General features: G+C 51.5%; 1 protein-coding gene across 2 annotated transcripts in view; it reads left to right on the top strand.

Moving 5' to 3' along the window:
• MAP3K14 (mitogen-activated protein kinase kinase kinase 14) overlaps positions 1-26,203 on the top strand; it is a 54,068-nt gene that overhangs the window by 20,730 nt on the left and 7,135 nt on the right. For both annotated transcript variants that reach the window (XR_013405812.1, NM_001266698.1), the window contains 10 exon segments: positions 6,321-6,596; positions 7,792-7,861; positions 9,725-9,935; positions 10,044-10,658; positions 12,118-12,255; positions 21,915-22,044; positions 22,277-22,408; positions 22,926-23,030; positions 25,310-25,473; positions 25,968-26,118. Coding sequence is in view for 1 of the 2 variants with exons in the window: in NM_001266698.1 (NP_001253627.1) it covers positions 6,341-6,596; positions 7,792-7,861; positions 9,725-9,935; positions 10,044-10,658; positions 12,118-12,255; positions 21,915-22,044; positions 22,277-22,408; positions 22,926-23,030; positions 25,310-25,473; positions 25,968-26,118 (1,972 nt within the window). In the remaining variant the exon portion in view is untranslated.

Below are 26,203 nucleotides of genomic sequence, written 5' to 3'. Positions count from 1 at the left end.
TCAGTCTGGAACAAACTGGGGAAAGGGCTGCAGGAAGGGCAGAAAGGGGAGTCAGGGTGAGCATGTATGGGGACTTCTGGGTCTGCCTCGCCAGATGGCTGTTTTGCCAGGCCAGCTTGCTCTGCCTGATACTTGCCCTTGGTTCCCTCTTTTTTTGTTTTTTTTTTTCCTTTTCTCTCTTTTTTTTTTTTTTTTTTTTTTCTTTTGAGACAGGGTCTTGCTCCGTTGCCCAGACTAGAGTGCAGTGGTGCTATCATGGCTCACTGCAGCCTCAACCTCCCAGGCTCAAGCAGTCCTCCTGCTTCAGGCTCCCAAGTAGCTAGGACTACAGGCGTGTGCTACCATGCCTGGCTAATTTTTAAATTTTCTGTAGAGATGAAGTCTCACTATGTTGCCCAGGCTAGTGTCAGACTCCTGGCCTCAAGTGATCTTCCTGCCTTGGCCTCCCAAAGTACTGAGATTACAGGCGTGAGCCACCGCGCCCAGCCCAGCCCCTCACTTTGATAGGCAGAGGTTTGCCTATTGTGGCCTGGTGGCCAGGCAAGCTGGAGGCTTAAAAGAGGAAGTCGGGAGAAGATTGGTTTTCAACCAATATCTTATTAAGGAAGTTGAGTCATTCTACTTCTGCTATTTATCCCCTCTGGGCATTCAGAGAAGGACAAGTTTTACTTCCAGATGAAATAGTCATGAGAGGGATTTGCCTTGGCCCCTTGTAGACATTTTCAAGATGGCTCTGTAAGACAGATTTTTATTTCCCTTTCGTGTGTGGAGAATCAAGGCTCCAAGTGTTGCATGAACTAGGTAAGGCTCAAGATACCTTGGCTATATGGTGCTGAAACAGAGAAGTCCCATCATCTCAGTGATGGCTTTTAGTAGCCTGGTGACAGACAAGAGAATGAACATTCATTTAGCCCCTTCTGTTGGCCAGGCAACCCGATCGGCGTTTCACGTACTCTTCTTCATTCGGTCCTCAAAACAGCTCTGAAGAAGCTAAGAGAAGAAACTCAGAGAAGTTAAGTGGCTAGCTCAAGGTTTAGATGTCGGCTTAGGAGGCAGCAGTCTGGGTTCAACCCCACCTCTGCAACCTGCAACTGCGTAATTTTTGGTGTGCTACTAAACTTCCCTAAGCCGTATCTTCATGTCTGAAAATGAGATGACGGTAGGTGATTTGTAAATAGCGACAGTTAGTGTTCTGAATTGGAGTTGTCTGGCCCTCAGAGAATCTTGACAGATGGGCTACATTCTCAGAACTAGAAGGAACCTCAAAAGATATCCTAGGCCGCTGGTTTCCAAACTCTTTTCTTGGAGAACTAGGATTTTGTAGAGGTCCTCGGTGGATGAAGGGACACTGAGCATGTGGAGCTCCTTCAGCCAGGGCAGCAGTTGCAAATGTGGGTTACATGCCAGTTCCGTGCATCTGGTTCTTTTAGTTATGGGGAGTTGAGGTATGATTTCATTTGACAAAAATGGTCCCACTGCTCTTCTTAAAAAAAAAAAAAAAATCGTTAAGGCTAGAACCCATAACTTCTGGTTCCCAGTCTGGCATTTTTACTATGCTGTACTTGCTAAAACAGGGAACTGAAATATGATATATTCTTTAAAAGATTATCATCTTTGAAGATTAACATTTAAAACATTGCTTTTGTACCTTCCAGTGAATCAAAAATTTGTTTACTGTAAACCCCATTCCTGCCCTAGAATCCTAGGAACAGAAATTTTGCTGTCAGAGAAAACACCGCTCTTATCACTTCAGAACAGCACCGTCCAATAGAACTTTCTGCAATGATGGACGTGTTCTCTGTCTGCACTGTTGAGTGTGGTAGCTAGTGTAACAGAGGAACTGATTTTCAAATTTTACCTTATTTCAATTAAATGTAAATAGCCACATGGTGCTAGTGGCTACCACTTTGGACAGTGTCGCCTTGAGTACAGAGCAGGGGTCAGGTGGCAGTCCCTGGTCCTTTGGCATCAGAATCATCCAGAGAACTTGTCCAAAGTACAGATTCTGGGACTAATGCCCAGTGACTCTGGTTCAGCAGGCCTAAGAGGAATGCATTTAAATAACTTATCTGGTTATTCTAATCTGTGGTCAGATTGGAAACTGCTGCATTGGAGAGCTGTTCCTTGGAGTGGAAGAATAGAGCCAGAATCAGGCATTTAGCCTGGCCCTGATCTTCTAGGGAGACTAGAGCAACCTTCTGGGGAATGGCAGATCCTTGGAGAATCTGTTGAAAGCTGTGGACCACGTCTTCCCTGGAAAAATGCAAATTATATTTTCCTCCCTGAATCCATCCTTGAACCCAGATTAAGAACTCCTCATACAGCTAGGCCCAGGGGTTGATCTGGTACCATCCAGATCATTCCTATCCCCCAGGCTTCGCCAGGAGGTCACTGAGGCATCACAGAAGAAAGAACCAACAGTGTCTGTGCATCAGGCCTCAAAGAATATGGAGTGAATTCTGCTCCTTTCCTTTCCTCTTCTGATTTCATGGGCTTATGGGTGAGCCATGTGGGTTTGACTGTTGCCACTACTCTTGTCCTTAACTCTTACGCAGAGAGCAGAGGACCCAATACATTTGGGGCCTGAGTGAAGCTGGGGAGAGTGTCTAGGCTGAGGAATGGATCAGGAGTTGGACTTGCCTTCAAAGGCAGAGACATAACTAGCTCCCACTTCGTCCTCCCCACACACTGCAGGAGGGAGAAGGGGCATAGCAGCAGGGCCATGAGCTGGGGTGACAGCCAGAGGCCAAAGTCCAGGGCTGGGAAGGCCCCCTAGCCAGTAGTCCTGGGCTTAATACAGAACCATGATTTTTGTAGACGAGAGCCCAGATAGAATTAGGGAAGGAGGGAGGGAGCAAGTGCATATGTATGTGTATATGTCTGTGTGTGCATGTGTATGTGTGCATGTGTGTCTGTGTGGGAGGTGTTTGGGGAGAGCCACTGTCAGGCCAGAGTGTCCCAAGAGTAGCCTCTTGAACTTGGAGGCTGTCAGTGAGGGTCTGAGTCATGGTGATGTGGCACAGAAAAGCCAGCCACAGGAGGAGCTTTACAGCTCCCAGGCCGTGATTTGTGCCCCTGGGAGGTGAGGGTCAGCCTGTTTTCCCCATGCCCTTCACAAGTTCAGCTGCCATCTGCTGGGTCAGCTTCTCAACAGCCTCCTTGTTACTGTCTGCCTGCCAGGCTGTTGGATGAGTCATCAGGGAACTGCAGAGGAGGCTCTGAGCATGGCTGCTTCAGCCTCAGCTTCCACTTCTCTGGGAAGAGGGGAGCCTGGTGTGCCCACAGAGGGGCGACTGGGGCCCTGGACAGCTGCCTCCCCAACACCAATATGAAAGGACAGCTCTGGGACTCGGGATGCCCTGCACCCTCTCTGGAGGAGTTCTAGCTCAGGATGACCTATCCAGAAGCCTCCATTGGGCCATGCCAGGCAGGGACAGGCTATCAGAGCCCCCACACAGCCAGATCTCTAATAGCCACGCACCCTCAGAGCAGCAGCTATACCACCTGGCCTCATTTTTCTCATTCATCAGGCAGGACCCTCTCTTCCTCCTCAGCATTCAGGATCATCCTGTCTCCAAAGGTTATGGAAAAGCAATCTTTGTCCTTTGAGTCCCTCATTCAGCCAGCGTCGGTTGCCTGGTCTGTGGCCCCTGTGCTATACACTGGGGAGGCACTGTGTGCAGGGCCTCACCTCTGCCCTCAGGAGCCTCTTCACTCCAGCAAGAAGCCCCAGGGCTTCTTGACCAGGGAGGACCTTCGTGTCCCCTTCTGCATTCGCCTGTAACCCAGGAGCTTGGGGAGTGGGCATCATAGCCTAAAGATCCTAGGGTCTGGGTCCTGGCCATGCCCTGTCACACATGGGTTGGGTGACCTTGGACAAGTCTCCACTGAATTAGGCCTCAGCTTCTTCAGATAGAAAGGAGGAGGTCAAGGTCACATCGAGCTCCCTGTGAGCACTCCCTACTGCTGTTAGGTTTGGAGACTTTTTGGTCTGTTCTTAAGATCTCGTTTCCCCTGGTAAAGAGGCTGAGAAAGGTGGGATCGGCTCTGGGCTTAGGTCAGTTTCTTTTCTGGAGGTCGAGTGGGGTGGGGAGATGTGAGGTGGGATGAAAGTACTGTTACAAGAGGTATAGCCGGTCTTGAAGGGCTTTTGCCTAATTGGATTCAGAACACCCTTTAGACTTTTTTTTTTTTTTTTTTCTTTTAGAGACAGGGTCTTGTTCTGTCACTCAGGCTGGAGAATGCAATGGTGCAATCTCAACTCACTGCAGCCTCAGCCTCCTGGGTTCAAGCATTCCTCCCACTGCAGCCTCTAGAGTTGTTGGGACTACGGCACATGCCACCACCCCAGCTGATTTTTTGTATTTTTTGTAGAGACGGGGTTCCACCATGTTGCCCAGGCTGATCTTGAACTCCTGGGCTCCAGTAATCCTCCTGCCTCATTCTCCCAAAGTGCTGGGATTTTAGGCATGGGCCACCGTGCCCAGCCCCCTCAGACTTCTTAAGATCCTCAGGTAACAGTGAGGCCACCCATTCGGCCTCCTCAGCATCTGGCGTTTGGAACCAAATCCAGGCATCCTTGCAGGAAGCTGGAACTACTCCGAGTTCAGAGCTAGGAGACCCTCGAAGACAGAGATGCAAGGGACTAATCAATGGCGAACAACAAACCCCACCACACACCCCAGCCAAGCTGGCAGAGCCTTTCAGAGCCATCAAGGTGGGAAGACCAGTGAGGCAGATTCAGAAGGAGAAAGGCTTCAACTTAGTACCTCAGTTTCCCACCATCTCATTCAGTCCTCAGGCCTCACAGGGCAAAAGGCCAGAGGCCTTAGAGTTCAGCTTCAGGTGGTGTGCCTGTCTGCCCCAGAAGCAGAGTCGTGATCCAGGGTTCAGAGAGTCACCGCAAGGAAGATGATTTCTGTTAGTAGCAGCTTTAAGACAAACCTACCATCAGAGAGCAGTTATTAAAAATCTCTCTGCATTTGGGACCTTCTCAGGCTGTTTCTAAGGCAAGTCATGCCTGAGAGGGGCCCTGCCCTTTAAAAACTCCCAGTCTTTAAAAAGGTTTCCAAATGGTAACAGTCTCAAATCAGTGCTCTTCTCTTTTTTGCGAATTCCAGTCTGCAGGCTGTTTGCACAGATTGTTGGCAACTCTGGTTTGCTCTTCTTTGCAGCTTCCTAGGGCTGGGCAAGACAGAACCCAGAGAGAGGTGAATTCTTGTGCTTTATTCTTTATTTCTTTTTTTTTTTTTTTTTTTTTTTTTTGAGACGGAGTCTCGCTCTGTCGCCCAGGCTGGAGTGCAGTGGCCAGATCTCAGCTCACTGCAAGCTCCGCCTCCCGGGTTCCCGCCATTCTCCTGCCTCAGCCTCCCGAGCAGCTGGGACCACAGGCGCCGCCACCTCGCCCGGCTAATTTTTTGTGTTTTTAGTAGAGACGGGGTTTCGCCGTGTTAGCCAGGATGGTCTCGATCTCCTGACCTTGTGATCCGCCCGTCTCGGCCTCCCAAAGTGCTGGGATTACAGGCTTGAGCCACCGCGCCCGGCCTATTCTTTATTTCTAGAGGTATAGGTTGGTGTTAGGGCCTTTAGTATAAATTCTACTCCTGATGTTGCCTGAACGAAAAATGATACCTAGAAGTTTTCAGCCAATGAGTCTGGACGTTAGAGGAGGAAGCATGTTAGTTCCTTCTGGAGAGCCACAAACAGACGCATTGGGCAAGGAACCACGTGCTGAGCACCATTTGCATGCTGAGTTTTAGACTTTGTAGGACACACACACACACACACATATCTACCTCCTACTAGGGAACAGAATAGAACCTTGCTTCTCTCCCTTGGAGAAAAGTCACTGTGGATGGTGTATGTCAACAGGCCCTCTCCAAAGGCTTATGTGGGGTCGGTGAGGCCATGGTTTTGGAGTTTGGGATTCACCACCCTGTCCTGGGGAAGCAAAGTTTGCCATAAAACAAACAACAGAAAAAAGATTCAGCCACCATAAAGGCAAGAAAGAGCCGACCCAGACATTTGTGCCACAGCTGTCCTAGAGGGAGTTGGCTGGCATCCTTGCTGGACACAGTGGAAGAAGCTGTTTGTGTTGTGGTGCTGGGAGGACCGGGGGCCTGTGCCATGTGGAACATGTGTAGATGTTGAGAGGTTGAGTCTTACCACTGAGAATGTTTGGAGGATGAGTATGGGTGGCAGAGGCATACATAAAGAGGCAGAGAGCCTTTGCCCCTGCCTTTCTCCCCTACCCAAGGCTGACCTGTCTTCTCCCAGGTCTGGGATTCTAAGTGACCTGCTCTGTGTTTGGTCTCTCTCAGGGTGAGCACAAGCCTGGGAGATGGCAGTGATGGAAATGGCCTGCCCAGGCGCCCCTGGCTCAGCAGTGGGGCAGCAGAAGGAACTCCCCAAAGCCAAGGAGAAGACGCCGCCACTGGGGAAGAAACAGAGCTCCGTCTACAAGCTTGAGGCCGTGGAGAAGAGCCCTGTGTTCTGCGGAAAGTGGGAGATCCTGAACGACGTGATTACCAAGGGCACAGCCAAGGAAGGCTCCGAGGCAGGGCCAGCTGCCATCTCTATCATCGCCCAGGCTGAGTGTAGGGGCCTGGGGTTGTTGTGGGCACGGGGCAGGTGGGTGGGCCTGCAGGTGGGTAGCTGGGCCCAGGGGTTCCCTATGGAGGAGAGAGGTCCGTGCCATTGCTAGATAAGATTCTCACAAGACACAACCAGAGGTCTATGCCAAGAATCATGGAACGTGGGGTTGTAAAAGTGCACAGATGGTGAATGTGGCAAGGGGAGGCTGTGTCCATCATGACTGGAGCAGGGGAAGAGAGGTAACAGACAGCGCTCGGGACTCTGCAGAATCATCGAGCAGGCCATCAGCCTTCTGCTGTGACCTTGAGCAGCCCGAGTATCTGGAGAGGCTCCAGACAGGAAAGGCCAGGTCTCCTGGAAAGCCCCACTGGGGCCTGTAGGGCCTTCACCATCTTCCACCTAGAGATGGCTCCACCCCCCGGAATGAGCACCGTGCTCTTGAGCCTGCTGGGCCAGTCCTGGGGCGGCAGGCCATGGCAGGGTGAGGCCTGGTCTGGTCCTTTCTGCTTCTACTTATGATACCTTATGATGACTAGTAATGGTGGCTTCCCTTGGAGACAGAAACTCCCATGAGGCCTGGGTAGGGCCAGGAGTCCTCTCTCTCCAACACCTTCCCTCAACTCAGTAGGCTTCTTGGGGTGGAACCTGCAGAGCTAGACAGCCGTGCTGGCGTTTCTCCACACGCACACATCCTGCCCTTGTCTCCCACTTCCTCCTGGTTGGTTTTTGAGGAGACATGAGAGAATAAAAACTAAAATGCAGTGAGTGACATAATTTTAAAAAAAAATACACACACATATATCCACACTTATATGTACATACGCATATAAATACCTAATAGCTGGTATTTACTGAGCTGTTTTTCCTATGAGCCAGGCACTGTGTTGAGCGTTTTCTGTAGATCATCTCACTTCAGCTTCACAAGACGTGAGGCAGGCACCCTATGATCCCCATATTATAGGCATGGCTATTTCAGAGCAGGTGGCTGAGGCCATGGTCTGCTCCTGACCATAAGCTGAGAAGCTGGGGAGACAGTGCGGGAAGGAGGCATTGGTGGGGAGGTGACTGCCAGACAGGGGTTGTCTGGAATGGAGGGGAAGGAGAGGCGCCAGAGGGGATCTCTGCAGAATGTCTCTCCCCTAAGTGCTGAATTCCTATTTTTTCTCCTCTCTGCTAATCTAACTCCTTTTGCTTTAGGTGAGAATAGCCAGGAGTTCAGCCCCACCTTTTCAGAACGCATTTTCATCGCTGGGTCCAAACAGTACAGGTAAGCAGGGGAGACAAGCCTGAGTGGGAAGGCGGGGACTGGACCCAGCGTCCTCGTCCCCAGCGCTTGCCTGGGCCGCTCCTGCTGACCCCGGGCTCCCTCCCTCAGCACCTGTGGTTCAGCTCCTGGAACTCGCCCAGGCTTTCCTGGCTGAGCCGCTCTCTCAGCCAAATAAGCTTTTCAAAAGGCTTTTCACAGCTTGTGGCTGACTGCCTCTGGGCCACATCAACTTGACGTTTTATTTTTATTCTCCTCAGAGTCCTTAATGCACCTCCTCGTTTCCCATCAACAGGGAGGGTACTGGGAACAGAAGCTGCTTCCCACTCTTGCGTGACTGTGAGCGCAGTTCGGGTTGGTCAGGGGGCCTTCTACTGTCCTCTATGTGAGAAACCTGCTGGTGCCTTTTCTCCTGGGAGATGCACCAAGTAGGGATGCGGGCGGTAGAAAAGGAGGGGACAGATAGACTTGGTGGCCCAGTAGAAAGGAAGCCAGGGTGGGGCTCAGTCTGTTCCCAGGTTCTGCATTCCCCCACAGATGATTTTTTGAAACGAGTTCAAGCGCCGGGCGTGATGGCTCTCACCTGTAATCCCAGCACTTTGGGAGGCTGAGGCGGGTGGATCACGAGGTCAGGAGATCGAGACCATCCTGACCAACATGGTGAAACTCCATCTCTACTAAAAATACAAAAATTAGCTGGGCATGATAGTGCATGCCTGTAATCTGAGCTACTTGGGAGGCTGAGGGAGGAGAATCGCTTGAATCTGGGAGTTGGAGGTTGCAGTGAGCCGAGATCACACCACTGCACTCCAGCCTGGTGACAGAGTGAGATTCCGTCTGGGAAAAAAAAACAAAAAAAAAAAGAGTTCAAGCTCCCTCCCCTATCACCAGGCAGGTTTTTGTATCACTGGAGTTTGGAACCTGCTAGTGATAAGATTGTGGGGAGGGCAGCTGCCTTGGAACCAAGAAAGGCTTAGAATTTGGTGGGATTCCTTCTGCTGTCCTGGGTGCCTTTTGGCCCAGAGTAGGAGCCTTTGATAGACATACTTCTTTCAGCTGTCCAAGAGAAGCCTGTAGGCTTCCAGTGGTCCCCAGGACTACCATGAGTCTGCCTCCTCTGTGGGGACAGAAGATGAGGCCAAGGGAGGGTGCCTGAGGCCATGATCTCCTCCACAGCTGTTGCAGCAACCCATCTGTTGCCAGGTCCTTTCATACTTGGCAGGGACCCCAGTCCAATTAGAGCCATGGCAGTGATGAGCCCCGAGGCCAGCAGAGAAGGGCAGGCTCCCCGGTACCAGGCAGCAGCCCAGGGTGTCACCTTCAGCAGCAGCCAGGGACCCCCAGGAACCGTGAGAGTGGAGGTGACCAGCCTTATCTGTTCCTCCATCCGGAGGCAACAGAAACAAGCTCTGCTCAGTCAGAGCTGAGAGGCCTGCCATGAGCCTGGCCCCCTCCTGGGAACTCTCCAGGGGCAGCTGACCTTGGAGAGCAGTGAGCAAACCGTGTCTCCTCCCCCAACTCTCCCCAAGAAGTGCTGAGTCTGTACCCCATCACCATAGTAACAAGCACAGCTTCTTGGCAACTTGCCTTGGGGCCAGACACTGAGCTGGGCTTTTTAAATGAACTAAATTATTGAAACCTCATTTCCACCCTGCATGGCAGAAAATACCAAACCCATTTTATAAGTGAGAAAACTGAGGTTCCTTGGGATTTAGAAACTTGGCCGCATTCACACAATGCGGGCCGCATTCATCACACAGCTGGGATTTGACCTTGGATCTGCAGGAGTCCAGATACAAGTGTCTGGGCCATTGCCTCTTCCTGCCTCCTTGTGCTCAATATGCAAATCTGTCCCTTTTTTGACAGCCAGTCTGAGAGTCTTGATCAGATCCCCAACAATGTGGCCCATGCTACCGAGGGCAAAATGGCCCGTGTGTGTTGGAAGGGAAAGCGTCGTAGCAAAGCCCGGAAGAAACGGAAGAAGAAGAGCTCAAAGTCCCTGGCTCATGCAGGAGTGGCCTTGGCCAAACCCCTCCCCAGGACCCCTGAGCAGGAGAGCTGCACCATCCCAGTGCAGGTGAGACCCTCCACCCACTGCCCAGACCGCAGGTTCATGGGGCCTTGGAATTGGAGCCTGTGCCTTGGCCCTGGCCCTCTGTGCTGACAGCTGTGTTTCTCCCCACAGGAGGATGAGTCTCCACTCGGCGCCCCATATGTGAGAAACACCCCGCAGTTCACCAAGCCTCTGAAGGAACCAGGCCTTGGTCAACTCTGTTTTAAGCAGCTTGGCGAGGGCCTGCGACCAGCTCTGCCTCGATCGGAACTCCACAAACTGATCAGCCCCTTGCAATGTCTGAACCACGTGTGGAAACTGCACCACCCCCAGGACGGAGGCCCCCTGCCCCTGCCCACGCACCCCTTCCCCTATAGCAGACTGCCTCATCCCTTCCCATTCCACCCTCTCCAGCCCTGGAAACCTCACCCTCTAGAGTCCTTCCTGGGCAAACTGGCCTGTGTAGACAGCCAGCAACCCTTGCCTCACCCACACCTGAGCAAACTGGCCTGTGTAGACAGTCCAAAGCCCCTGCCTGGCCCACACCTGGAGCCCAGCTGCCCGTCTCGTGGTGCCCATGAGAAGTTTTCTGTGGAGGAATACCTGGTGCACGCTCTGCAAGGCAGCGTGAGCTCAGGCCAGGCCCACAGCCTGACCAGCCTGGCCAAGACCTGGGCAGCAGGGGGCTCCAGACCCCGGGAGCCCAGCCCCAAAACTGAGGACAATGAGGGCGTCCTGCTCACTGAGGTAACTAATCCCCCAGCACCTGTATACATCCCTCCACCAGCAACCTGGGGGATGCCAGAGTCACTCTTATCTGTGGTGACAAATCAAACAGTAGGATAGTGCTCACTGTGGATGAAAAGTGTCATCTGTTACGCTGCCAACCTCACTTTTCACAGCCTTTTTAGCGTCTTCTGAGTTCTTCTGGTTGGTCACCTCCTGCTTGCGGAATGCGGGCACTGCATGAATAATACACATGCTGAGGACAAGGGGAATCAGCCGGGAGCCACTGGACATGTTATCATGGCCCCCAGAGACGGAAGATGAGGATGGGACCTGTTTTCACCACCCACCTCCTTCCCTTTTTCCTCTTGTTCACTTCCCAAATAAGCGTATAACTTTAAATGATTTTATCACACTTTGATTTCTGGGTTTTATTCCATCCATCCACTTTTTTTTTTTTTCTTTAATAAATTGTTTTTTGAGACAGAGTCTCACTCTGTCACCCAGGCTAGAGTACAGTGGTACAATCATAGCTCACTACAGCCTCCATCTCCTGGGTTCAAGCAATCCTCCTGCCTCAGCCCCCCGAGTAGCTGGGACTACAAGCGTGTACCACCACGCCCAGCTATTTTCTTTTTTTAGTAGAGATGAGGTCTTGCTGTGTTGCCCAGGCTGGTCTCAAACTCCTGGGCTAAAGCAGTCCTCACACATTGGCCTCCAAAAGTGCTGGGATTATAGGTGTGAGCCACTGCACCGTCTTATTCCATCCACTTTTTAATTTTTTAATTTTTTGTTTTGTTTTGTTTTGAGACAGAGTCTTACTCTGTCGCCCAGGCTGGAGTGTAGTGGCACTATATCAGCTTACTGCATCCTCCCCCTTCTGGGTTCAAGTGATTCTCCCACTTCAACCTCCCGAGTAGCTGGGACTACAGGTATGCACCACCATGCTGGGCTAATTTTGTATTTTTTGGTAGAGACAGGGTTTCACCATGTTGGCCAGGCTGGTCTCAAACTCCTGACCTTGAGTGATCCGCCCACCTTGGCCTCCCAAAGTGCTGGGATTACAGGTGTGAGCCACCATGCCCGGCCCCTCCATCCTCTTTTAACATCATCCTTGACCCTGGCCCCTCTTCACTGTTCCTCCCTTCCCTCCACCTAGCTCCTGAGTTTTGTTTTTTCATTGTCAAGGTGATTGGCAGTTCTGTTTCTGTTTCACCATCACAAGTCTGGGATGTTTTTCATCACAAGGATCAGTGGCTGCAACCCATGAACCCCTCCCTCACCTTCACCTCATTCCTCTACCCCCTCTCTGGGGCTGCCCAGCCCAGATCCCCGTCTTCGCCCCAGGGCTGCCTGGTTGTGAGGGCTCAGCTCAGCAGCCCTGGCAAGGTCACTAGCTGGAGGGCCTTCCTCATTGTAGCCCTGTAGCCCTCTGCTGCCCTGGCCACTAAAACTGGCCTCTCTCTCCTGCCAACCCCAGAAACTCAAGCCAGTGGATTATGAGTACCGAGAAGAAGTCCACTGGGCCACACACCAGCCCCGCCTGGGCAGAGGCTCCTTCGGAGAGGTGCACAGGATGGAGGACAAGCAGACTGGCTTCCAGTGCGCTGTCAAAAAGGTATGCCAGGGCTCAGGGGCTGAGTGAAGAGGGAAGCCAGGAAGGGGGCCTGGTGTGTTCCCTCTGCTTTCTGTCAAGGACAGTCGCAGGGTGACTGTGGGTCTGACTTGTGAACAGAACTTGGCTGTCACTGGCCACCTGAGGTCGGCTGGAACTGGAAGGGAGCAGCCTGTCACGTGTCCTGGCCTGGCCGCTGCCTTTGGCATGTGTGTATGTGAGAGGCAGTGTGAGAGGACACACGCGGCCTCGGTGTCTCAATATAGCCAGGGCCCTGAGGGGCAAGTCCCAACATGGAAGATGGTTGGAGCGTCATGAAATTCACACTGAGGTAAAACCCCTGAACCACATAGGGGGCCGCCCCCAACCTGGGCCAGATGATGGGGAAAGCAGTAGTCTCCACCTGTCAGGCGCTTCCAGCAGGAGGCCAGTCTCAGTGGGAGTCGGAGCTCTGCCCTGTTGGCCAGGTGTGCCGCAGTCCTACAAGACAGACTTGGTGGGGAAATCAAGCTTGGCAAGACAGGAAGTCAATGGCCTGGTGGCAGAGCCCTGATTCAGACCAGGTCTGTCTGACCTGAGAGTTCGGCTTTCAGCCACTCTTCAGGAAGAAGAGGAAAGAAGATAGACTTGTTGTCCTAGAGTTTTGAGTAGAGACAGAAAACAGGAATCACCTCTCCCACCCCTTCATCTCACTGGTGTTAGAAGTGAAGAGCAGAGAGGATGGTGTGGCATGCTGGGCCTGGAGCTGAGGCCTCCTCCTGTCAGATTACACTGTCCGGGCCCAGAGGGAGCATCAGTGGCGGCTGCAGACCTACAGGCCTCACGGGTGTCAGTCCTTCTCCCCGTCACCAACCTTTCCCCCACCCCTGACTCTTGGATCACCTTGATTGGAAGCCACCTTGTTGCCAGTCAAAGCTCTCAGCCTCAAAGCCAGCACCAGGACCTAAGGCGCGTTTCTGTGGACCATCCCCTTGGCCCTTTGGGCAGGGTGAAGTAAGCTAGAGAGAGACCTTGTTTCAAGTGGCTTATGTCAGAGACGCTCCAATCTCCAAAAGGAAAGCAACAAATACAGGTAGAGCATCCGCAATCTGAAAACCCAAAATCTGAAGTGCTCCAAAGTCCAAAACTCTTGGAGCACCAACCTGACACAGGAAATGCTCACTGTAGCCAGAGCACAAAAGCCCGGCACACACTGGCCCCATTCAGAGCAGACACCGCCACCACCGTCCGGGGTGCCTGTGGCCTTAACGGGAGAGGAGACAACTGGGATGTGAATGAACCCACCTTCCCTGGTGTGTCCTTGGGCTGGATGGTGAGACGGGTGAGGGAACTATCTGCAGGTACCACCCCAAACTTGAGACACACTGTGTCAAATACGAAAACTCTGCTCTCACCACCCCCGACTGGCAGCACGTGCTGAGTGCGTGCTGAGTTCTTGCCGAGTTCTTGCCAATGTGGATCATCGTCTTCCACTTGGAGGCCAAGGCCACATGCCTGACCTGCTCAGCTGCAGTTCCCCTCTCCAGGCTACCGGAGAAGGCTCAGCTGTCCCTCCTGAGAGGTGGTGGGAGGAGAGTGTGAGAGTGTGAAGAGACGCGCACCCAGCGCTGGGAGCTTAGTCACTGGGCTTCTCAGCTGTTCCCCTGCTGAGGGCCTCAGAGTCTTCCCAGGCAACAAGGTAAACAACCCTAATATAGTGGAAGAGGATAAATACTCCATGTTTCGCCCCTCCCATCCACTGCAAGGCAGTTGGAAAAGCTCCAAGCACAAGATGTGGACTTCTCAGCACCAGAGCTGCAGCTCAAGCCCACCAGAGCTGGCCACTCACAGAACCACTTCCTTCCCACCCCGGAGAATACAGTGGGGATGACTCTTTGGCAGCCCGCACAGCTGCCATTGGTTGGGCAGACAGCCCCTCCTTTCCGTCAAGGCAGTGGTGTCCTTTAGGGTTTTCAGCTGGAAGAGCAGGAGAAACAGTTCTCTGATGAGGGGATGGGGACCGGGAGGTGGGCCCGGCATCAGAGGTCAGGCCGCACACCGGGTCAGAATAAGTCTGTGCCCCCACAATGCTTCTTGGGGAGAATCCAGTATGTGAGGTGTCACGTGGTGGTGCCAGCACTCCCTTCGTCCTCCTTCTAGAACATCCTGATCTGGATGCTGATTGGCCATGGGTCCAGAGTTTGATGCAGTTTTTTTTTTTAAGGTTTTTGTTTGATCTTTTTTTTTTTTTTTTTTTTTTTTGAGACAGGATCTTGCTCTGTTGTCCAGGCTGGTTTGCAGTGGCATGATCACAGCTCACTGCAGCCTCAGCCCTGCAGACCCAAACAACCCTGCTGCCTCAGCTTCCCAAGTAGCTGGGACTTCAGGCACGCACCACCACACCCAGCTAATTTTTTATTTTTTGTAGAAACAGGATCTCACTGTGTTGCCCAGGCTGGACTCAAACTCCCGGGCAGCCTCCCAAAGTGCTGGGATTATAGGTGTGAGCCACTTTGCCCCACCAGGATCCCATTTTAATAGAAGAAACAACTACTTGTTTATACACACATAAAAAGTCCATGCTGGGTACAGTGGCTCATGCTTGTAATCCCAGTACTTTGGGAGGCTGAGGTGGGAGGACTGCTTGAGGCCAGGAGTTGGAGACCAGCCTGGGCAACATAGCAAGATCACATGTCTACCAAAAAGTTAAAAATAGAAATAAAAAAGAAATTTTAAAAGTCTGAAAAGATTTCTGTCAAAGGGCATTTACCTCTGAGAATAGGACTGGGAAATGGGGACTTTTGCTTTTTTTGGTATCATTTGAATTCTTTTCTAATGAGCCTATATTTGTTTGCAATTAAAAGTAAGATCAGGGCCAAGCACGGTGGCTCACACCTGTAATCCCAGCACTTTGGGAGGCTGAGGCAGGTGGATCACGGGGTCAGGAGTTCAAGACCAGCCTCTGGCCAAGATGGTGAAACCCCGTCTCTACTAAAAATACAAATACTAGCTGGGCATGGTGGCAGGCACCTGTAATCCCAGCTATTCGAGAGGCTGAGGCAGAGAATTGCTTGAACCAGGAAGGCGGAGGTTGCAGTGAGCCAAGATCATACCACAACACTCCAGCCTAGGTGACAGAGTGAGACTCCGTCTCAAAAAAAAGTAAGATTAGGCCAGGCCTATGGCTCATGCCTGTAATCCCAGCCAGCACTTTGGGAGGCCAAGGGGGGCGGATCACGAGGTCAGGAGATCGAGACCATTCTGGCCAACATAGTGAAACCCCGTCTCTACTACAAATACAAAAATTAGCCGGGCGTGGTGGCGGGTGCCTGTAGTCCCAGCTACTTCGGAGGCTGAGGCAGGAGAATGGCATGAACCCAGGAGGCGGAGCTTGCAGTGAGCCGAGATTGTGCCACTGTACTCCAGCCTGGCGACAGAGTGAGACTCCACCTCAAAAAAAAAAAAAAAATAGATCAGCCAGTGTGGGATCATGCCTACAATTCTGGCATTTCTTTGTAGAGACCCTGTCTCTACAAAAAAAAATAGCCAGGCATGGTGGCATACACCTGTGGTCCCACCTACTCGGGCAACTGAGGTGAGAGGATCACTTGAGCCCAGGAAGTAGAGGCTGCAGTGAGCCAAGATCATGCCACTGCACTCCAGCCTGGACAACAGAGTGAGACCCTGTCCCCCAACCCCACAAAAAATGGGATCCTACTCTAGTGATTATTCTGTACCATGTTTTTGTCATGCAATAATATATCACAACAGATTTCCTTATTGGCACATATACAACCATCTTAAGCTTTTTAACGGCCATGTAGAAGTTCTTATCCTAGTCAGTGGTGGATTGATAGGATCCATGAACTCTAGGAACTTCATTCAAAAGAATGTTTGTCGGTCAGGTGCAGTAGCTCACGCCTGTCATCCCAGCACTTTGGAAGGCCAAGGTGGGCAGATCACTTGAGGTCAGGAGTTCGAGACCAGGATGGCCAACATGGTGAAACCCCATCTCTACCAAAAATATAAAAAATTAGCTGCATGTGGTGGTACATGCCTGTAATCCTAACTACTCGGGAGGCTGAGGCAGGAGAATTGCTTGAACCTGGGAGGCAGAGGTTGCAGTGATCCAAGATCATGCCACTGTACTCCAGTGTGGGCGACAGAGCAAGACTCTGTCTCAAAAAAAAAAGTGTTTGTGTGTTGCATGTATGGGCAATCACACATTTTTGAAGAATAATTCATATCATTTACCAGATCCTCAAAGGGGTCTGTAGCCCAAAAAGGGTTAAGAATCACTCCTTTTAGGACACCTGGCTCAAGTGTGAAGTTCTGGGAGCTTCGCTTTGGCTCTGCCGCTGATCTGGGATAATGTGACCCTGGCCAAGTCAACCCAGCCGTCACCAAGCACCTGCTCTGTGCCAGACACTGTGCAGGGGCTGGGGACAGATGTGAAATCCACAGGCCTGACCTGAAGGAACCCGAGTTGTAATGGGGGATAGACATTTATATTAGGGTAAAGGTGAGCAGCCTTCAGTCCTGGACACGTGTTTAGAAGGAAAATAGCACAAGGATCAGAGGAGAATATCTTGATGGTGCTGAGAAAATAAGGCGGGACCCTCTAATATTCATTGGACATCTGTGCACAGTACTGTGGTAGTCCCTTTCACACAGTTTACGCTCCTGGAATCTGCAAAACAATTTATAGAATTGCTCTTATGCCTTTTTTTATTGATGTTATAAAACAGATAAGAATACCAAAGAAGAGCCTGGGCACGGTGGCTCACGTCTGTAATCCCAGCACTTTGGGAGACCGAGGCGGGCAGATCATGAGGTCAGGAGATCGAGACCATCCTGGCCAACACAGTGAAACCCTGTCTCGACTAAAAATACTAAAAAAGTAGCCGAGCGTGGTGGCGGGCGTCTATAGTCCCAGCTACTCGGGAGGCCGAGGCAGGAGAATCACTTGAACCTGGGAGGCAGAGGTTGCAGTGAGCTGAGATTGCACTACTGCACTCCAGCCTGGGCGACAGAGTGAGACTCCATCTCAAAAAAAAAAAAAAAAAAAAAAAAGAATACCAAAGAAGGCCGGGTATGGTGGCTCACGCCTGTAATCCCAGCACTTGGAGAGGCCAAGGCAGGTGGATCACCTGAGGTCAGGAGTTTGAGACCAGCCACCAACATGGAGAAACCCCATCTCTACTGAAAATACAAAAATTAGCCAGGCGTGGTGGCAGGTGCCTGTAATCCCAGCTACTCAGGAGGCTGAGGCAGGAGAATCACTTGAACCCAGGAGGCAGAGGTTGCGGTGAGCCAAGATCGCGCCATTGCACTCCAACCTGGGCAACAAGAGCGAAACTCCATCTTAAAAAAAAAAAAAAAAAGATTACCAAAGAAAACAAGAGGAAAGTTCAAGAAGGAAAAAGTGATTCCCAGCGTCCAGCGTGCAGGCAGTTGAGTGGAGGGAAGTGGCTTCTGGATTGGGCAGTGGGCTCATTGCTGACAGTGCTTCCCCCTGGGGATGCTCGCTCCTGAATGTATTTTAAAACATTAGCATGGATGCCAGGCACAGTGGCTCACACCTGTAATCTCAACATGTTCGAGGCCAAGGTGGGAGAATCACTTGAGCCTAGGAGTTCAAGACTAGCCTGGGCAATATGGCAAAACGCCATCTCTACAAAAAATACAAAAATTAGCTGGGCATGGTGCCTATAGTGTCAGCTGCTTGGGAGGCTGAGATGGGAGGATCACTTGAGCCCGAGAAGGTCGAGGCTGCAGTGAGCTGTGATTGTGCCACTGCACTCCAGCCTGGCCAACCGAGGGAGGAGACCTTGTCTCAAAAAAAAAAAAAAAAAAAAAAGTTCAGCATGGAAAGGCCTTCAGGAGGCAGAGTAGCTGGCAGCTCTGGAGTCAGGCTTACCCGAGCAAAAGCCAGGCTGTGATCTCTTATACACAGTGACCTTGGGCAGATTATTTGCCCAGGTTTCAGCTTCTTCATCTATAAAATGGGGATAATGATCCCACCAGCTTACAGGCTATTGTAAGATCTGAATAACTAATGCTTAGAAAGGGCTTTACCAGTGCTTGGGAAATGATAAGTGGGCATTAGATCGTAATTCTCATGAATATCCTCATCACAGTCCAGCCCCCTCATTTTACGGATGAGGAACACGGAAGTTCAGAGAGGAGGGGTGGCCACACGGGCGGCCAGCTGACTGCTTTCTCCGCTGGCACAGACTTCTAAAGCACCTTGTGTTTTGAAGCATCTCCTCCCACCCTCTTTGGTCTGGGTGACTGGAAATATTTTTAGCATGGACGGGACACTCTAGGAGGACTTACAGATTTCTGCAAAGTTAAAGCCAAGTTTCCCCAACTCTTTTGGATCACAGCCCTGTTAATATCTCAGTCATTGTTTCAGGGCAACCCAGGCCAAAACAAATACCCAACAGATCTGTGTATGAAGCAATGAGGTCAAATAATAAGTCTTTATCGTAACAACTTAGTAGCCATTTGAAAAGCGACACATAAGTTGAAAGAAAAAGGGTCCTTCCATTTCCAAACAGCCAGATTATTAATGGGATGTATGCCTTGTTGCACATCTCAACCCTTGAAATCAGATAGGACACCACCACCTTCATTTCCCACATTTTCTCCTTGAAGTACTTTTAATCACAGTGACCTCCAAAAACCTAGCTTCATAGAGATACATTATCAAAGGGAATGTCGTGTGATTGAACTTTGAAGCTGAACTGTCTCGAGCAAGTCGTTCATGCGGTGTCCAGCAGACGTTGTGGTGGCCGTTTCCCTCAAATGTCAGATATCCATTTGGCACCCTTCTGAGTTCTCTGCAGTGCCCTGGGGTGCCTCAAGCTCAGTTTGGGGTTGGTTAGGCTGAAGACATTTGCTAACAAGTCCTGTTGTTGAATTAGTTCCAACTCAGGTTCAGAGGCTTTTTAGAGCTGGAAACACTGGCAGAGTCAAAGTTCATGGGAGGTGATTAATCAAACCAGATATTAGGGAACCAGAAGGGTGATATTTTCCACTGATAGGCAAAAGTCCAAAAACCCCAGTGTCAGAGCTGTTTGCCAAATCAGCAAGTCTGTGGAGATCGCTTCCAAGCTGGTTCTGTTACTGCCAGCGCCCCCTGGCGATGCCACTCAAGGCTTACTTGAGAACCATCAGCAGCCGGGAAGGAGGGCAAGTCTATTAAGAAGTCTAAGAGGCCGGGCGCAGTGGCTCACGCCTGTAATCTCAGCACTTTTGGAGGCCGAGGCGGGTGGATCATGAGGCCAGGAGTTTAAGACCACATGGTGAAACCTTGTCTCTCCTAAAAATACAAAAATTAGCTGGGTATGGTGACACGTGCCTGTAGTCCCAGCTACTCGGGAGGCTGAGGCATGAGAATCCCTTGAACCCAGGAGGCGGAGGTTGCAGTGAGCCGAGATATCACTCCACTGCACTCCAGCCTGGTGACAGAGCGAGACTCCATCTCAAAAAAAAAAAAAAAAAAAAAAAAAAAAAAGGTCTAAGAGACCGGGCACAGTGGCTCACGCCTGTAATCCCAGCCCTTTGGGAGGCCGAGGCGGGTAGATCACCTGAAGTCAGGAGTTTAAGACCAGCCTGACCAACATGGTGAAACCCTGTCTCTACTAAAAATATGAAAAATTAGCTGGGCATAGTGGTAGGTGCCTGTACTCCCAGCAACTCGGGAGGCTGAGGCAGGAGAATTGCTTGAACCCGGGAGGCAGAGGTTGTAATTAGCTGAGGTTGCACCGCTGCACTCCAGCCTGGGCGACACAGCGAGACTCTGTCTCAAAAAAAAAGGTCTAAGTATCAGCTTCTCTGATGTGAGCTGGAGGAATTGGGGAGCTAGCACTTCCTGAGTGCCCACTGGTTGCCAGGCCTGGTGTCGGTTACCATCCTTCCAAATCCTTGCTCTACCCAGGAGCAGATACCACTGTCCCTGCTGTTTGCATATGGAAACACGTGGATGGGAAGTCTGCTGCCTTGTTTTAAAAGGCTGAGCCAGGATCTAAGCCCACAATGTTTATATCCAAGGCCTATTTCCTCCCACCAAGTTGCTGGTCCCTTTAGATAGGAGTGGATGATCCCAGACCTGCCAGTCGGCAGTTGGCCAAACCCCTCCGCAGAAGCCTCCTTATGTTCCCAGATGCTGGGAGACAGCTGCAAACAGAATACACACTGCTCTGTCTATGTGGATGTTTTAGTCCTCTGGGAAAGAAACAAATAATTACAAGAGTTAAGAAAAGTGTTGAGGCCGGGCGCGGTGGCTCACGCCTGTAATCCTAACACTTTGGGAGGCCGACGCGGGTGAATCACAAGGTCAGGAGTTTGAGACCAGCCTGGCCAGCATGGTGAAACCCTGTCTCTACTAAAAATACAAAAAGTATCTGGGCATGGTGGCACACACCTGTAGTCCCAGCTACTCGGGAGGCTGAGGCAGGAGAATCGCTTGAACCCGGGAGGCGGAGGTTGCAGTGAACCAAGATCACGTCACTGTATGCCAGCCTGGGCGACACAGCGAGACTCTGTCTCAAAAAAAAAAGAAAAGAAAAACAAAATGCACCCGATGGAGTCCAAATCTTGGTTCCTGACCATCAGATAAGTCAGAAGCCTGGCTTCTGACAGTAGACATGGATGGTGATTAGCAAAAGGACCCACATCCTAGAAATCGCCCATTTAGCTGGAGGAAAAAATGTTCTGTGTTTGGCAGATTTGAGGGCGGACAGCGTGCCAGCAGCCTGGATGAGGAATGTAGGGTTTCGGTTTTTTGGGGGGGGCGGGGGTGGTTTTTGTTTTTTTTTTTTTTGAAATGGAGTCTCACTCTGTCGCCAGACTGGAGTGCAGTGGCGCGATCTCGGCTCATTGCAACCTCTGACTCCCGAGTTCAAGCGATTCTCCTGCCTCAGCCTCCCGAGTAGCTGGGATTACAGCCTCATGCCACCACGCCCAGCTAATTTTTATATTTTTAGTAGAGACAGGGTTTTGGCCAGGATGATCTTGATCTCCTGACCTTGATCTCCTTGATCCACCTGCCTCAGCCTCCCAAAGTGCTGAGATTACAGGCATGAGCCACCGCGCCAGGCTGGAATGTAGTTTTTTTGTTTTTGTTTTTGTTTTTTTTGAGATGGAGTCTCGCTCTGTCGCCCAGGCTGCAGTGCAGTGGTGTGATCTCAGCTCACTGCAAGCTCCGCCTCCCGGGTTCACACCATTCTCCTGCCTCAGCCTCCCAATAGCTGGGACTACAGGCGCCCGCCACCTCGCCTGGCTCATTTTTTTTTGTATTTTTTAGTAGAGACGGGGTTTCGCCGTGTTAGCCAGGATAGTGTTGATCTCCTGACCTCATGATCCACCCGCCTTGGCTTCCCAAAGTGCTGGGATTACAGGCGTGAGCCACCGCACCCGGCCCAGAATGTAGTTTTTATGCGGCTGTTTTTGTACATGGGCAGCATTCCAGAACTTTAATTAAGTTCAGGAAGTTGCTCCTGATACCAAGGGCACGGGATATTTAGGCTCTGAGGGTCCAGCAGGCCCCCCGGGCCCCTGCATAGCCACTGGAAACAGCAGCCTCTGTGTGTGGAGCACCGGGGTCCTGACAAGATGTCAGGGACTCAGCTCTGGTCCCCTCTTCCTGTCTCACAGCTGCCTCTGGGCCCTTGCAGGTGCGGCTGGAAGTATTTCGGGCGGAGGAACTGATGGCATGTGCAGGATTGACCTCACCCAGAATTGTCCCTTTGTATGGAGCTGTGAGGGAAGGGCCTTGGGTCAACATCTTCATGGAGCTGCTGGAAGGTAAGGAGCCAGGTCCCACTCTTTCTCCAAATTCAGTGCCAAGGGTTCCCTCCTGAGTCTTGCCCAAGTTGGCCTTGGTCACTGATCCATCCATTGGACCAGTGACCTGCTTTCCACCTTTAACCTCTTGACCCTATGACCCTGCTTTCCACCACCTGCCCTGTGCTCTTGCCCTTGGCTGGCATGGAGGCTCGAGCAAGTCCCAGGTATAGCCTGGCCTTTGTTCTCCTAGGTGGCTCCCTGGGCCAGCTGGTCAAGGAGCAGGGCTGTCTCCCAGAGGACCGGGCCCTCTACTACCTGGGCCAGGCCCTGGAGGGGCTGGAATACCTCCACTCACGAAGGATTCTGCATGGGGACGTCAAAGGTAAGGCCCAGGCCCCACGGCCCTGGTCCCCAGCAGGCTCTTCTCTCACACCATCCTGCCTGATCTCCTCTCAGTTCTGGGCTAGCCTGGTCATCTCCAGTAGCAGGCCCTGAGTCAGGCTGACAGGACTCTGCCTGTAGGAAGGGGAATGATGTTCTCCAACCCCTTAGCCAAGCACTATAGTTTCTGGTAGATGGTGGCAACAGAGAACCGAAGGTCAAGCTCCCATCCAGTGGTGACCCCTGGTACGGGGTTGGGGCAGGCGAGCAGAGTGGCAGCGTTCCCCCAGAGTAAACCCTGCTCCTGTCCCCTTGCCCTTAGAGATCCTGTCTGCCTCTAGCCTGAACTGATACCCTCCTCCCTTCCTCCACAACTGATGAAACTAATCAGAAGCAGCAGCTGCCACGTAGGGTCAGCCAGAAAATTACATCACTGGAGGGCAAGCCAAACCAAGCCAGGGTGGGCTGGGACCCGGCATGACTCACCTGTTCCTCTTCCTCCCCGGGCGGCCTGGCAGCGGACAACGTGCTCCTGTCCAGCGATGGGAGCCATGCAGCCCTCTGCGACTTTGGCCATGCTGTGTGTCTTCAACCTGATGGCCTGGGGAAGTCCTTGCTCACAGGTAAGGCCCCCCACCAACTGCTGTGCCCCCCAGTGCATTCATTCGCCGAATGCCTTCCATGCTTTCCAGAATGGGAATTGAGATGTGAACACTTAGGTCCACCTGTGTGTTTAAGCCCCGCACCCAGTCTGGATGATTATCGGGGTTTCTTTGTTAGGCGGAAATGCGATCATGGATGTCAGGTGCTCATCGCTGATGCTCCTGTACGCAGGGAAGAGAGGGAAAGGCTGTTGACTCTCGCTAGGTCCCAGGCCTTCTGCCTTGGAGGCCCCATGGCTCCCCCCGCCTCTTGTCTGGCCTTTTTAGGGGAGCGCACTGCCAGCCTGTGACCCCAGCTCTCCTGCGCCTCTGAGCACAGTTGGCTGGAAGCACAGTGGGCAGGCTGACCAAGGGGCCTGGTCTCTAAAGCCAGTGAAATATCTTTCTTTAACTCCTCTGATTATTGAAATAATCCATGCCCACTGTGAAGTATAGAGTTAAGCATATAAAAGAGGTGGAGAACAGAATTCTCACCATTCCTCTTCCCCAGAGAGAGAATCACAAATTTTTTTGTTGTTTTCGTTAAGACGGAGTTTCACTCTGTCACCCAGGCTGGAGTGCAGTGGCACAATCTCGGCTCATTACAACCTCCGCCTCCTGGGTTCAAGCAATTCTCCTTCCTCAGCCTCCTGAGTAGCTGGGATTATAGGCACCTGCCACCATGCCCAGCTAATTTTTGTATTTTTAGTAGAGACGGGGTTTTGCCATGTTGGCCAGGCCAGTCTCAAACTCCAGACCTCAGGTGATCTGCCCCACTCAGCCTCCCAAAGTGCTGGGATTACAGGCGTGAGCCTCTGCGCCTGACCGAATCATGAATATTTTAGATAACTCCTTCCAGGCTGTTGTTTTTCCTGTGTCTAGTTAGCGCCATTATAACACAATTTTGTGCCCTGCTTTTTTCATTTATAGCATTAAGGATAAAATGATTTCATTCTGACCAACAGAAAAAGAATCTTTGGGAAGTATATTATTGTGTGTTGTTGAAGGACTGTGTTGACAATTCTGAACATGTAAATTGAATGTGGACACTTGACCTCCACCCGTGTTGTCTTAAGCTCTTTTAAAATAACTTTAGTGGGCTTTTTCTTGTTACAAAAAAAAAAAAAATGTATCTTTTCTAATTTTTTTTAACTTTTATTTTTTAGAGACAGAGTCTTGCTCTGTCACCCAGGCTGGAGTGCAATAGCTCACTCATAGCTCACTGCAGCCTCAAGCTCCTTGGCTCGAGTGATCCTGCCGCCTCAGCTTCCTGAGTATGAGTAGCTGGGACCACAGGCATGCACCACCATGTCTGGCTCATTTTTTTAATTTTTTGTAGCTATACATGGGGTCTCAGTATGTTGCCCGGGCTGGTCTCAAATTCCTGGATTTAAGCTGTCCTCCCACCTCAGTCTCCCAAAGTGCTGGGATTACAGGCATGAGCCACTGCCTGACCCTTTTTTCTAATATCTTTTGAAGAAAGTAGAGCTAAGCAAAAATTACAAATACAGATCACCAGGAAAAAAAACCACTGTTCACATCTGCCATCTATTCTTTCAGTCTTTTATGCAAATAAGTTTTCTATTATGATTTTTAAATTTCACTTACTGGTATTTCAGGAACATCATACCAGTAATTAACCTTCTACAACCTAATTTGTAATATCCAGCCCCTGCCCTATTTTCAAAAAACACTTTAAGGGTTTGGTCCAAAGGGCAGAGTCCATATCATGGGTGCTCTGTTGCTTGGTACAAGTTCCCAGCAGAGTCCCCGCCTAGCTCCTCCCTACAAGTTTGACTTGGAGATGTTATTTCTGTATTTAAAGTACTTTAACATGGCCGGATACAGTGGCTCATGCCTGTAATCTCAGCACTTTGGGAGGCCGAAGTGGGTGGCTCACCTGAGATCAGGAGTTTGAAACCAGCCTAGCCAGCATGGTGAAACCCCATCTCTACTAAAAATATAAAAATTAGCTGGGCGTGGTGGCTCATGCCTGTAATTCCAGCTACTCAGGAGGCTGAGGCAGGAGAATCGCTTGAACCCAGGAAGCGGAGGTTGCAGTGAGCCAAGATCGCACCACCGTACTCCAGCCTGGGTTGACAGAGCGAGACTCTGTCTCAAAGAACGAAAAAGATAATAAAATAAAACGTACTTTAACAGTGACAAATTTAAGATACCCCGAGGATTAACTGGGGTGACCATTGCCTAGGCTCCTGCCCATCAGCATTCCAGGTGACTTTATGTCTTATCCGCCTTCTCAGGGGACTACATCCCTGGCACAGAGACCCACATGGCTCCGGAGGTGGTGTTGGGCAGGCGCTGCGACGCCAAGGTGGATGTCTGGAGCAGCTGCTGCATGATGCTGCACATGCTCAACGGCTGCCACCCCTGGACTCAGTTCTTCCGAGGGCCGCTCTGCCTCAAGGTCGGTGACGGCACCCGGCATGGCCAACATGGGGAGCTGCAGGGCCCTGGGGCCCGGGCCGCAGGCTTGAGGGGCTGCTCTGCGGTGGCAGTTGGAGCAAGGGGAGGCCTGGTCATCCATGTGGGATCCTAATTCAAATACTTGCCACCCAAATCTGGGGGTACAAAGGGAGATCCAGCTGCGGAGGCTCACCAAGTTCATGGCAGGTGAGAACTCTCTTCTGTCCATACCCTGGGCCCCATCCACCTGCCTCCTAACGGGCCGGGCCTGGAAGCTCTGGGCATCTTGCTGCCTGGCTCTGGCCTGTTTTACGGGCTCCATGTGTCCCTGTCCTGGGAAAAGTGCCCTCACTGTAGCCCAGACCCCTCCATTCCTTGTGATAGACCCCAGCACAGTGGCAGCAGGGGCCGGCGGGAGTTGCACAGAGAGCAGTAACAGCCGGGTATCAGGAAATGAGGGAAGGCAGGCCTCACCTGTTGTCTTTTGTGCCCCAGATTGCCAGCGAGCCTCCGCCTGTGAGGGAGATCCCAGCCTCCTGTGCCCCTCTCACAGCCCAGGCCATCCAAGAGGGGCTGAAGAAAGAGCCCGTCCACCGCGCGTCTGCAGCGGAGCTGGCAGGGAAGGTGAACCAGGCACTACAGCAAGGTAAGAGGAGCTGCGCGCTGGCTGACCCGGGGGGCAGAGGACAGAGGTGGACAGAGGAGACAGGTGGCCACAGGTCCAGAGCAAG

This window comes from Macaca mulatta, chromosome 16 (assembly GCF_049350105.2).
Source record: "Macaca mulatta isolate MMU2019108-1 chromosome 16, T2T-MMU8v2.0, whole genome shotgun sequence".
Taxonomy (NCBI): Eukaryota; Metazoa; Chordata; class Mammalia; order Primates; family Cercopithecidae; genus Macaca; species Macaca mulatta.
The sequence above is the reverse complement of the archived record's forward strand: the minus strand, read 5'-3'. Positions and strand labels throughout refer to the sequence as shown.